The sequence below is a fragment of the Eptesicus fuscus genome, chromosome 4, assembly GCF_027574615.1.
Source record: "Eptesicus fuscus isolate TK198812 chromosome 4, DD_ASM_mEF_20220401, whole genome shotgun sequence".
NCBI lineage: Eukaryota > Metazoa > Chordata > Mammalia > Chiroptera > Vespertilionidae > Eptesicus > Eptesicus fuscus.
The window spans coordinates 14,242,038-14,255,925 of NC_072476.1; the positions used below are offsets into that span (position 1 = coordinate 14,242,038).

Below are 13,888 nucleotides of genomic sequence, written 5' to 3' on the forward strand. Positions count from 1 at the left end.
CTTTATTTTATTTTTAAATATATTTTTATTGATTTCAAAGAGGAAGGGAGAGGGAGAGAGAGACAGAAACATCAATGATGAGAGAGAATCATTGACCGGCTGCCTCCTGCATGCCCCCTATTAGGGATCGAGCCTACAACCCAAGCATGTGCCCTGACAAGGAATCGAACCTGGGACCCTTCAGTCCACAGGCTGATGCTCTATCTGCTGAGCCAAACCATTAAGTAGGGCTTATATTCTCTTAAATTTTTTTAAATTTTTAAAATATATTTTTATTGATTTCAGAGAGGGAGAGGGATAGAAACATCAATGATGAGAATCATTGACCAGCTGCCTTCTGCATGCCCCCCACTGGGGATGGAGCCCACAACCCGGGCCTGTGACCTGACCAGGAACCCGGGCCTGTGACCTGGTTCCTAGGTTGGCGCTCAGCCACTGAGCCGTCCTCATTTTTAATCCAGGCCCCATCCTGGCCCAGCAGCACCTGGGCGTAGTTCTGCCCAAGGAAAACAGGGCTCCTCGCCATGGAGAGCCCTGCTCACACCCGGTGCACAAGTCCCCAAGTCTCACCCCTGGGACTCCAAGAACCCCCACCCCCACCTCAGCCACCTTCCCATCTGAGGGCACCTGGCCTCTCCCCCAGCTTCTCTTGTTGGCGTTGGTGGGGGTGGAGTCAGGGGCATGTGTACTCAGGGCCCGGCATCCCATCCTCCCTGTCCTGGTTCCAGCTGACATCACGGACAAGGCCCCCCTGGAGAAGGCCCAGGGCCTCATCGCGGAGCTGCTGGCTGCCTACCTGGTGGACACAGAGATGGCAGAGGCCAGCTGTGCGGTCGTCTGGCTGCTGTCCTTGCTGGGTAAGGTCCCGGGCCCCCAGGGCTGGGGGGTGGCCTGGGCCCAGCTGGTGATGAGGCCCCTGGCCCCCTTGCAGGCTGCATAAAGGAGCACCTGTTGGAGGAGGTGGTGGTGCCTGCAAAGCCCCCGGCTGTGCCAGGACCGTGTCCTGCTGGTGAACAATGCCTGCCGGGGGCTGGCCAGCCTTGCCAAGGTGTCGGGTGAGCTGTGTTGGCCTGGGCCTGAAGGTGGGGCCTTCACTGCTGGGAGGGGGGACTCTGAAGGGCATGCCAGGATCTTCCCTCTGAGGGAGGCTGAGGTGCTGAGGGCGGGAGGGACTTGCTTCCACTCACAAGCAGGGCTGTCAGAGTCCAGTGGGCAGGACCCCAGAGTGAGTCAGGTGAGGTGTGTGTCTTGGCACCTGCTGGCTGTGTCCCCCAGGTCCCAGAGGGATCTGAGGAGTTGTGTACACGACACCTCAGGTCACTGCTCACACAGGCTGACCCCTAATGCGGGGCGCCGTGGAGTACCCCCATGCCCTCCCACAGGTGGAGACCACCCTGCGAGCGGCTGGAGCCTTTGTTGCCTGGGGGAGGGGCGTCCCCACTAGGAAACAGCCAGGCATGTTTTACAAGCTTTGCACCTGCAGTGGGGAAACTGACCTAGGAGTCCTGGCTGCAGGAAGCCAAGGCTGTCCCATCCCGCGGCTGAGGCCGTGTTGTTCCAACCCGGTCCCATGCTCATCCCATTTCCCAGAGGACATGGGGGCTGCAGGGAATGAACCCTGGCATGCCTCCCTGTGCCCCCCAGAGCTGGTGGCGCTTAAAAAAATTTTTTTATTGATATCAGAGAGGAAGGGAGAGGGAGAGAGAGATAGAAACATCAATGATGAGAGAGAATCATTGATCAGCTGCCTCCTGCATGCTCCACACTGGGGATCGAGCCAGAAACCTGGGCATGTGCCCTGACAAGGAATCGAACTGTGACCGCTTGGTTCATAGGTCAATCCTCAACCACTGAGCCAAGCCCAGCCGGCTGAAGTCCCTTTATTTTCCAGGTTTCTAGAAAGTCCTGGGAAGTGCTCACACATTCTGCAGGCACATCCTCCACCCCAACCAAGCTCTCTCCTGTTCCCCTCACCTCTGTCTGAGAGCCTTCTGCAGGCCTTGGCAGGCACATTGCACAAATTACTCAATTTTGTTTGCACAACAACACTATAAGAGCAATGCTACCATCCGTCTTATATATGAAGAAACTGAGGCCCAGGAAGAGCAAGTGACTTGCTGAAGATCACGTGGCACAGGGCTTTCCATCAGCTTTGCCAGACTCCAAAGTTAGGGCTGTTTCTCACTGTGCTGGTCGGCCAGGGTAGGGTAGGAAGGCAGGCGCAGGGCCACAGTGTTGGGGGAAGATGGTCAGAGATGGGAGTGTTATGACACCATGGGCCTGGCCCTGGGCTGGAGGGAGGGTGAGGATGGAGGGCAGAGTCTGATTTGGAACTTGACTCTAGTTCTGGGGCAGAAGGGGGTCCACCATCAAGGCACACCCCACCAGCGCCTCATGACGCCCCAGGGCCTGGGTTTCATGCTGTTACTTAAAAAAGAACCAATCCATTTTTGAGGATAGCTCAAAGAAGTCATTTACAAAACTCCTTTTGTTTTCAAAGCACAGCTTGTCCTAAAAAGCAATGTCCACTTTAATACATGTCCTGGTACACAGGTGTGTGTTGGGGGCTGCTGAGCACGTGGGAAACGCAGGTGGCCTGGGGTGTGCCTGGGTTCAGTACTCCTCTGAGGGATTGTCCTGGGCCCATCGGCACGCCCGTGAGGGCCCGGGGATGGCCGGGGGACTGGCAGGGGTTGGGTCCAGGTTCACCCAGCCGGGCCCCCGGGGCAGCATGTGGCTTTCGTTGAGTCTGCAGACACGGTAGTTCTCATAGTGGACATTGTGGGTGATGTCCTTCAGGTCTTGGAGGTGGGAGCTGGAAGAGAGATGGCAGGTCAGCCTGAGCTGGCCACTGCAACCCCCTGCCCGCCACTGCCCTGGGCTCCCTGCACCCTCACCGGATGAGCAGGTCTCTCAGGAGGGGAAACTCACAGTGCTCCATGTTCTCCACTGCAAGATAGGATACTTAGCACCGAGTGAGCGCCTACTGTATGCTGCACAACACCTGTACCCACCACCATCTTTTCCCCACATTTCTTACTGTCTTATCCCACCTCCCATTCTTTTTTTGTTGTTAATCCTCACCTGAGGATATTTTTTTTCCACTGATTTTCAGAGAGTGGAAGGAAGGAAGGGAGAGAGGGAGACAGATGAAGAGAGAGAAAGAAAGAAACATCGATGTGTGAGATATACATCGATTGGTTGCCTCCTGTGCTCACTCTGACCGGGGAAGGGATTGAACCAGCAATCCAGGTAAGTGCCCTTGACCGGAAATCGAACCCGAGAACCTTCAGTTCATGGGCCGACGCTCTAACCACTGAGATACACTGGCCAGGGCCCACCTCCCATTCTTGATTGATTTATTCATTGATTCCTTCCTTCATTTACTTATTCATTGCTGTGACCCCAGTGGCTGGTACAGGTGGCTCCTACAAATAGTTGTTAAATCAGTCAATCCACTGGTCACTTATTATCTTATATATTATATTGTATATATAATATAATGTATACATATGGCATACATATGGTATAATATAATGTATACATATAGTATATATTGTTTAATGTATTGTATATAAATATACATATAATATAATGTATGTAAATTATATTGTATATAGTATAATATACATAAGATAATATAGTATATACACAAGAATAATAGATATTATATTCTACTTTTAATAATTATATTGCTAAATCAGGGCTCAGGCTCTGACTGCTGCTCCTTTACCTGATAGCCTTATCCTTATCCTTCTCTGCTCCCTGAGGTAGCCCTCCTCTCCCACCCCACGTATTGCCTTCATCATGCTTCTCCCACCTGTCGTCATCTTGCCAGCTCTATGGGGACAGGAACCCTATTGGTCCTATTTTCCCTGTCTTCCCCTTAGGAATAGCACATAGTATGCCTGGCACATAGTAGGCCTTCAATAAATTCTGGGTGCTGGGCACTGTCCAAAGTGGTGGCTCTGCCTCTTCCAACTACCCTATGAGATTGATGTTACTATCATGCTCATTTTGCTGTGAAGAAACTGAGGTCCAGCCCTAGCCAGTTTGGCTCAGTGGATAGAGTGTTGGTCTCTGGACTGAAGGCTTACAGGTTTGATTCCAGTCAATAGCATGTACCTTGGTTGCAGGCTTGATCCCTGGCCTTGCTCGAGGCCTGTGTGGGATGCAACCAATCCATGTGTCACTCTCACATCGATGTTTTCTCTCTCTCTGTCTCTTCCCTCCCTTCTACTCTCTCTAAAAATCAATGGAAAAATAAATAAGGATTTAAAAATAAAAAGAAACTGAAGTCCAGAGTGTCAGTAATTTGCCTGAGGCCTCCCAGCTATAAAGGGGCTTGATCCCAGGTCTGTCTCTTCCCTGGCTGTGGGCTTAATCACTAGGGCCCTGTGATAGGTGCTAAGGGTCCCAAAGGCAAGAGGGTGTGTCCTGGCTTCCAACCCATTCTCACCGGTGTCCTCCCCAAACGCCTGCACTGACCTTCAATGATGCCCCACTTTGTCTTCCGGCCCAACACACACCTCCCGTTCACCAGGTGCTCTCGGTCAGCCCCGACCACAGCAAAGGGGATCCGGTCCTTTGGGGAGAGGACAAGACCAGAAGGTTGGCCTTGCCAGGCATGTGGAGAGTAAAGGTCCCGAGGTGGGGGGTAGGGCTGTCTTTTGTGGGGGAAAGTGGTAGAAGGAGCACCACAAGATATCTAATGAGTTAGAAGATGTAAAGTCGAATCAGTGCCTCAGTCCGTTTCCATATCTGTAGGGTGAGAGTCCTAATAGTACTGACCTAGAGCTTTGTGAATGTTTGGGAAGTGCTTAGCATTATTCAGGGTTAGCAGAGTAACCCTTGGAAACAGTGTGGTTACTAATAGTCACGTGACTAAAAGCTTGCTGACGTCAGTCTCTTACCTTACTATGAAACAGGAACAGTAATCACATTCAACGCGATAGCTTTGTAAACCAGGGTTGGCCAGCAGCCCGGCCCACCTCCTGTTTCCCTCTGTGAAGTTTGACATAGCCCCGTCCGTTCAGTTATTAGTCTACGTGGCTCTAACGCTACCACAGCGGAGCTGAGTAATTGCGAGAGCCGGCTTGGCCCACACAGCATAAAATCCGTATTTACCATCACCTGGCCTGTCACAAAAATGTTTGCTGAACCCTGTGCTCAATTCTAGTCGTTTTACTTGCTCCTGACTGGAAGTGGAGATTCAAACTTGTGGACTCCAAAGTGCTGTACGTGGGTTTGTCTTTATCGCTAGAATTTGTAATTTGATGCTAATAATAGTAACCATTCGTTGTACACTTCTTATGCGCCTCCCAGCCGGTAGCAACTAAACCCTGGATCAATGTTCTGTTGGATGATTTACTGAGACATTAATTTGAGAAGGTGATCCCTGTGCTCTGTCTGGCTCTGTCCGGGCTGTGGCCAGGCTGTCGTCTTTGCCTGCCTCAGGCCAGAATGCAGAGCTGGTGAAGGTCGGGTGCTTTGAATCTTTCATGGGGAATCCTGTTCCTTGCTCCAGTGGGGAGGGAGAGAGGGGATGTGTAGAGAAATTGGGTGCCAGGTGGGAAGCAGGGCCTCCATGTACGGATGTGCAGGGCTGAAATCCGGGTAGGCCTGCAACTGGGAAGGCAGCTGTTGCCCTTTTTCTAGTCCAAGCGAAAGCACTGTGTAGGCTGGCAGGGCCCCCAGGGGCCCCAGGGCGGGAGTTGAGGTCTGGCGTCTACGGATGATGCAGGTGCTTCTCAGGTTCCAGGGGACTGACACTGACTGCACCCTGCGGACAGCAGGATGGGGCTTGGAGTTGGAATTCAGAGGAAATGAAGATGTGAGCTATTTTCCTCTTTCTTTTTTGTAACAGCTTTACTGATATATAAGTCACCTACCACACAATTCACCCTTTTGAAGGTGCAGCCCAGTTGTTTGTAGTGTGTTCACTAGATTGTGCAGCTATTAGCACAATCTAATTTCAGAGATCTTCCATCATCCCCAAAAGAAACCTGTCAGCCCCTGGCAAACACTAATCTACTTTCTGTCTCTATAGATTTGCCTATTCTGGACATTTCCTACAATGGAATCATGCAGCATGTGGCCTTTTGTGTCTGGCTTCTTTCACTGAGCATCATGTTTTCAATGTCTATCCAGGTGGTAGCACCTATCAGAACTTCATTCTTTTTTACGGCCGTAAGATTCCATTGTGTGGATAGACCACATTGGTTTATCCATTCACAAGTTAATGGACATTTGGGTTGTTTCCACTTTTTGGCTATTACGAATAATTCTACTATAAACACGTGTGTATAAGTTTTTACGTGGACATAGGTTTTAATTTCTTTTGGGAGAGAAATTACTGGGTCACAGAGTACTTAGTGTTTAACCTTTTTATTTTTTTTTTGAAAGATTCTATTTTTGAAAAATATTTTTATTGATTTCAGAGAGGAAGGGAGAGGGAGAGAGAGAGAGAGAAACATCAATGATGAAAGAGAATCATTGATCAGCTGCTTCCTGCACAACTCACACTGGGGATTGAGCCCACAATGTGGGCATGTGCTCTGACCAGGAATTGAACAGTGACCTCCGGTTCATAGGTAGACACTCAACCACTTAGCTAAGCCGGCTGGGCAGTGTATAACCTTTTTTTTTTTTTTTAAGTCTTTTTATTGATTTTAAAGAGAGATTTTAGAGAGAGGGCGATAGAGAGAAACATCGATCAGCTTCCTCCTGCATGTCCCCTACTGGGAATCAAGCCCACAACCTGTGCATGTGCCCTGACCGGGTATGGAACCAGCCACCTCTCAGTGCATGGTGTAGTGCTCGACCAACTGAGCCACACCAGCCAGGGCAGTGTTTAACCTTTTGAAGAATTGTCCAACTGTTTTCCAAAGCTACAGCACCCATTTGATATTCCTCCCGGCAGTGTGTGAAAGTTTCAATTTCTCCACATCCTCGCTAACACTTGTTATATCTGTCATTTGGATAATAGCCATCCTAGTGGGTGTGAAGTGATTTGCATTTCCCTGATGACTGACGACGACGTCGACCATCTTTTCATATGCTCATTGGCCATTCCTATAAAGTATTTGGGGAAATGTCTAACTCAAGATCCTTTGCCCATTCTTAAATTGGGTTGTCCTTTATTATTGATTCGTAAGAGATCTTTTTACAACCAGGATACAAGTCCCTTATCAGATATAGCATTTGTAAACATTTTCTCTTATTCTGTGGGCTGTTCATATGACTTATTTCTTGCTCACCTTAGAGATTCGCATCTGCTAGAAATATGTGAAATTTCTCCCAGTATAATCTTCAGATGGAAAGAACGAGTGGGAAGAAAATCACTCTGCCTTCGTCCCACTAGCCTCCCTGCCCCCACGGCCTCCTTACCCGGATCTTGCAGTTGAGGATCTTGTCATTGATGTCCTCATCAAAGCACTGCTGTGGGTACACATCTATGCTGTGAGTCCTCAGGTTGTGCTGGATCTGGGGACCAGGGAACCTCAGGTCAACCTATGCACTTTGCTCCTCCCCACCCCCACCAACCCCATCCTCGCCTCAGGCACCCAGATCACCGTGCGCCTGAAGTTCTCTCGCTCCTCAATGGTCAGGCTGTCCGCCCGAGCGATCACGGGCACCACGTTCACAGTCCGGCAGAGCCGCTGCAGAAACTCAATGTCCAGGGGCCGCAGGCTGCTCAGGCAGCACAGTGATGGTGGTGGTAGTGGCAGCAGCAAGTGTGTGAGTGAGGGGATGCCAGCCCACAGCCCATGCCAGGAACCCCTCCTTCTCCTCCCCCTCCTCCTCCTCTCTGCCCTGGTCGGCCCAGCCACCTCACCTGTGCCCCGTGGGCGGCACGAAGTACACACAGCAGTGCACCCGGGTGTCGGGGATGTGGCGCTGGCGGGTGATGAGGAGCTCCTCCTGCAGGTACTGCTCATACTGTCCATTGATGTAGCCCAGGATGGGGTCCCAGCTGGGGTGGGGGATGGACCCGACCTCAGGGCTGTGCCCAGGAGCCCCACCTGTCTCCCTGGGTCCTTTGGGTAGTCGCCCCTGCAGATGACCAATTAACCCGTTTGCCCAGGACACAGGACCTTTGGTCTCGCACAACTTGAGGTGCTTGGGCACCTGAGTATACTCCTCATCTTTACTCCCTGCATCATCAGAGAGGCCCTCTGCCATTCTCGAGCTGAGGCCTCATCTTTCCTGTCTATAAAATGGGGACAATAAGAATACTTTGGGGTGGGGAGGGTGAGCATTAAACAAGAGAGATTGCCGCTGGCCTGGTTCAAACCATGGTGGACTTCTGCCTGACTGTGGAAGGATTTCCTGACTCCTCTCCCTGGGCCCCTTCTCTCTGTGGGCTGTTGTCAATGGCAGCCAAGAAGATCCTTTCAAAAGCAGGAGTTAGATCACATCCCTTTCCTGCTCAGCCTCTAGGAAAGTGATGGCGAACCTATGACACGCGTGTCAGCACTGACACGCGTAGCCATTTCTGATGACACGTGGCCGCTGAGGCGGCCGCATGCCGAGGATGAAACATTTGCTGCTCCTGAGGATGAAACGTTTGCGAAATAATGTTTTTTCCTCAAAGTGACACACTACCCGAGTTATGCTCAGTTTTTTAGCGAAGTTTGACACACCAAGCTCAAAAGGTTGCCCATCACTGCTCTAGGGACTGAACAAAAGCCAGTCCTTACATTGCCCTACAGGGCCCTATACTACCCCACCACTGCTTCCTGCCTGCCCTCTCCTCCTCTCCCTATTCCTCCTGCCCTGCCATCCACACCAGCCTGCCTACCTCAGGGCCTTTGCACATGCCACCCTCAGCCTCAGACACTCCTTCCCCCATGTCCACGTGGCTCATTCTCTCATCTCTTGGAAGTCTGTGCACAAATGTCACCTTTCTGGGAGGTCTTTCTTGAGCACTCTGCTTAAAATTGCAACCCCGTACAGCTCTGTACCCCTGTCGCTCTCAGAAATGTCCTGTTTGGATGATAGAGTTCAGGCTCTCCCTCGGATTAACCGATTATTTTTTTCATTGTCTGTCCCTCACCCCTGTGACAATGTAAATTCCATGCAAGCAAGGATGTTCACCTGTTTTGTTTATTGCTCTAGAACAGAGCTTGCATGGAGCAAATGCCCAACAAAGCATTTGGTGCAGGGCCGGCTTCAGTGGAGTGAATGGAGCCCAGGGATCTGTACTGAGAAGGGCCCGGGCTTGGTCGACTGTTCTGTGTTTGTGTTCTTACAATTCTTGATCCTTTTTGAACAAGGGGCCCCACATTTTCATCACACTGGGTTCCACAGATTGTGCAGCCAGTCCTGATTTTGTGTGTCTGTCTCATTTAGAGCCTTGAACAGCTCTGCAAGGTGGGTGTCATCATTCCCAAGTCACAAAGAAAACCGGGGCTCAGAGAGCTTCTTCCGTGACTAGTCCCAGGTTGTGCCGCTAGAAAGTGGTCTAACCCGGGGTCCCGAGTGTGGGCTTCTACCTCCTGCTTATGCCTTTACTGAGTGCTTACTCTGTGCCAGGCGGCGGCTACAACTTTACACGCTGACTCCCTTCAATCTTGGCGGGAGAGTTGTGTACACTCATCATATAGACGAATAAACTGAGGCTCAAAGATACCACAGTCAGGGGTTCCAGGGCTGGGATGTTCCAGGGGCAGGGGCAGGGCAACCAGGGCTCCGCCCCACTCCAGAGGACCCACCACTTGTCATTGTTGATTTGGTCCCCAAAGCCAGGCGTGTCGGTCACGGTCAGCTTGAGCTTCACGCCTTTCTCCTCGATGACTGTGGAGGAGAGCGGAGGGAGGAAGGGATTGGACTGGGTGGGACGGGGTGGGGGTGTGGGTGAGGGCGGGGTCTCACTCACCATGGGTCACCGAGTGCAGCTGCAGCGTCTGGGGCATGGGCCCCTGCACCAGGCCCGGTGGGGTGGACTTCCACATTTTGGACTTGAACAGTGTGTTCACCATCGTGGACTTGCCCAGCCCACTCTGCCCTGGGAGCAACCAGATGACAGCAATAATGGTGGACATTTTAGGTGTTTCTCAAACTCGTAAATCTTTTTTAGAAAGTAAACAGTTTTCTAAGTATAACAGAAATATAAAAGAAGTGCATACTATCCTAAGTGTTCACCTCAATGCTTACCCCATTTCTTATTGAGGCAAAATTCATATAACAAAAGAATTAACCAGTAACCATTTCTTTTTTATTTTATTGTTTTTAAAAAATATTTTTATGGATTTCAGAGAGGAAGGGGGAGAGAGATAGAAACATCAATGATGAGAGAGAATCATTGATCGGCTGCCTCCTGCAGGCCCCACACTGGGGATCAAGCCCACAACCTGGGCATGTGCCCTGATCAGGAATCAAACCGTGACCTTTTGGTTTATAGGTCGATGGGCAACCACGGATCCACATCGGCTGGGCAACCAGTATCCATTTAAAGTGAACAATTCAGTAGCATTTGGTGCATTAGTAATGTTGTGCAACCACCACCTCTATCTAGCACCAAAACGTTTTCATCACCTCCCCAAAAGAAACTCTGTTCTTTAAAGCAGCCACTTCCCGTTCCCTCTGCCAGCCTCCAGTAACCACCAATCTACTTCCTGTCTCTATGGATTTACCACTCTGGATATTTCATATAAATGGATTCATGCACTATTTGTCTTTTTGTATTTGGCTTCTTTCACTCAGCTTAATGTTTTCAAAGTCTATCCATGTTGCAGTATATATCACCACTTCATTCTTTTAAAAGAAAATCCTCACCCAATGATATGTTTTTATTGGTTTTAGAGAGAGAGAGAGAGGAAAAAAGAGAAATATCTATGTGAGAGAGAAACATCAATTGGTTGCCTCCCCCATGTGCCCCGAACAGGGATTGAACCAGAAACCTAGGTATGTGCCCTGACTGGAAATCGACTCCAGTACCTTTCTGTGTACGGGACAATGCTCCAACCAACTGAGGCACCTGGCCAGGGCGCTATTTCATTCTTTTTCACAGCTGAGTAATATTCCATGGGATGGACTGACCACATTGTGTTTATCCACTTATGTGTTGACGGGCAGTTCAAGTTTTTACAAATGAAATAACCTGTGTACGAAGCACCAGGTCACAAAACACACAGCTCCCCACAGCCCACTCATGCCCCATCTCAGCGACTATTAACCCCGTCCTCCTGGGACTGCCACTCTCCTACCTTATATCGACGGCAGGGGCAGTTCTTTTCTCCCTTCACCTAGGGCAGTGGTTGGCACACTGCGGTTGGCCGCTCTGTTGACTAATGAGTTTGCCGACCACTAACCTAGGGCATCACTCAGCAGGTACTCTTTTGTGTCTGACTACTTTTGCTCCTTGGAGAGGTCCTTGCATCCTGCCTGTGGGTTGTGAGCTACTTCTCCAACTCTGTGGACGACATCTCCCAGTAGGAAACACCTGACTGTACAACCCAGGATACACCTTTGTGTATATAACCAAATTGTCCTTAGGGTTGTTCTGTCCAACACTGGAGCCAGACCTGGTTATTGCACCTGGCAATATGGCAGATCCGAATTGAGATGTGCCCTCAATCCTATCTAATAAAAGGGTAATATGCAAATTAACCATCACTCCATCACAAAGATGGCAGCGCCCATAGCCACAAGACGGTGGCACCCAGTCCTCTCAGCCCCGCTGGAGTCCCCCACGCCTGGAGAGGGAAGGGATGGGTGGCCGCTGACAGCGGGCAGTGTGAGCAGCCTGGCGGAATGCTTGCTTCGTCGCTGCGCCCGGCTCAGGCCGGCCCCCCAGAGCCGGAACGGACACAGACAGGGAAAGGAAGGCCGGCCCGCAGCCTCTGTGGCCTAGCGCAGGCCCCAGAGAGGAGACGGTGGGCCTGCCTCCCGTGGAATCGGCATGGGTCCTTCCTGGCTTCCGCGGAAGCCGCACGGCTCCTGTAGAAGCGGCGAGGGGCCTACTGCGCATGATATTGCGCAATGGGCTACTAGTGGAAAATACAAACCAGGTTTTATAGACTTGGTAAGACAAGAAGAACGTAAAAGATATGAATTTTTAGATGGATTACATGTTGAGATAATAGCATTTTGGCACATACTGGGTTAAATAAAATAGATGATTAAAATTAATTTCTTCTGCCCTATCCAATTTGGCTCATTGGATAGAGCATTGGCCCTCAGACTGAAGGGTCCTGGGTTTGATTCTGGTCAAGGACACGTACTTCGGTTGCAAGCTCAATCCCCTCTGCCTGGACGGGGTGCATGAGGGAGGCAATCAATCAATGTGTCTCTCTCACATCCATGTTTCTCTCTCTCTGCCCCTCCCCCTCCCTTCCACTTTCTCTAAGAATCAGTGGAAAAATATCCTCGGGTGAAGATTAACAACAACAAAACTTTATCTTGTTTTACTTTTTTAAAGTGGCTACTAGGAAATTTAAAAATTACATATGTGGCTCATGTTACATTTCTATTATACAGTGCTGCCTTAGAATAATGTCCTTAATTGGAGATACACACTCCAATATTTTGTGCCCTGATGTATCTAGTTTGTTTTGTTAAAAGTGTAGTAGGGTCTTGGCCAGGTAGCCAGTTGGTTAGAGTGTTGTCCCAATACACCAAGGTTTTGGGTTCCATTCCCGGTCTGGGTACATATAAGAATCAACTCATGAATGCATATATAAGTGGAACAACAAATCAATGTTCTTTCTCTCCCTACCTTCCTTTCTCTCTAAAATCTATCAATAAATTTAAAAAAAATTAAAAAGTATAGTATTGACCTACAAAATCCATTGTGAATATATAAGAAAGCAATTCCAGGGCAGGTGTGGGGTAGAGGGAGTCGGCAGGGGGGAAAGGGGCCATCTGTAATACTTTCAACAATAAAGATAAATTAAAAAAAAAAAAAAGCAATTCCAGATAAACTGACCCAGGGAGAACTTAGGAAACGCCAGGCACTGTGTTAAGCCAGGTGAGGGAACTGAGGCAAAGAGAGGTCAGAGGCTATGCCCAAGATCCCTCCCTGCTGGGTTGGTGGGCTTGGGGCTGGGACCACGATCTGAGTGGGATGTTCACCACTTCCTTCCTCGGCCTATATTTTATTGTTCTGTTGGGGCTTTATGGGTGATTTTTGTCTTTTAACTCAGTGTTTCCCAGATTTTCAACTACAAGGCCCCAAGAGGTGAGGCGGCATGCCCTGGCCCATTGGTCCTCCTGTGAGCCCCGCCTCTCACTCACCCACCACCATGATGTTGAACTCAAAACCCATCTTCATGGCCTTGATCTTCAGTTGGTCCAGCACAGCCTCGATGCCCACATAACCAAGCATCTCGCAGGACGGGGTCCTGGGGCTGGTGGGCCTTGATGAGCCGGGGGAGGGGGATCGCCTTAGGGGGTCCATGGGGCCAAGGGCACGGCGATGCCTGTTATCTGGGTGAGGTGGGGAGAAGAGGGTTGCTGGGGCTCCAGAGGAGGAACATCTGAGTTCTCATTTTGAACCCTGACTCCTTGGTTCTGCTGCCAGACACTCCCACACATTATGCCCCTGATCTGTCTATCCTCCAGGCGCCCATGGCCCAAGGGGTTTGGTGAGCGGTGCCCAGGGGAGCTGCCTCTGGAGGGAGACCGAACTCCATCTGGACATGCACCTTCCCAGGGATCTGTTTCTCCTGTACCCCAGCTCCCACTCCAGACCCAGCCATGCTCAGGCAGACTCTCTGCTCAGATGCTACCCAGCAAAGCCCAGCGGCCGACCTGTCGGAGAGAGAGAGAAGCAGCCTCGTATGGCACCTGGAGGCCCTGGGCTCCTGTGGGAGCTTTAGGGGCTGCCCTGTCCTGGAAGATCCTGGTGTTTGTGGTGAGGGGGAGGGGAGAAGGTGACAGTTAA

The 13,888-nt window shown here is 50.4% G+C and overlaps 1 protein-coding gene across 2 annotated transcripts; it reads right to left on the reverse strand.

Annotated features, from left to right (window-relative positions):
- Positions 1-2,488: 2,488 nt before the first annotated feature.
- On the reverse strand, positions 2,489-13,857 carry SEPTIN12 (septin 12). 2 transcript variants are annotated; one of them, XM_028145605.2, is made up of 10 exons: positions 13,756-13,857; positions 13,240-13,431; positions 9,881-10,009; positions 9,717-9,798; positions 7,838-7,975; positions 7,575-7,692; positions 7,390-7,485; positions 4,489-4,585; positions 2,898-2,949; positions 2,489-2,815 (listed from the first exon to the last, which is right to left on the reverse strand). In XM_028145605.2, exons 2-10 carry the CDS (start codon positions 13,400-13,402, stop codon positions 2,614-2,616), a joined length of 1,077 nt encoding a protein of 358 aa, XP_028001406.1. In that variant the 5' UTR covers positions 13,403-13,431; positions 13,756-13,857; the 3' UTR covers positions 2,489-2,613. The 2 variants fall into 2 exon arrangements, with proteins under 2 accessions (XP_028001406.1, XP_028001405.1); XM_028145604.2 differs by having other exon boundaries at positions 7,566-7,692.
- Positions 13,858-13,888: the final 31 nt, after the last annotated feature.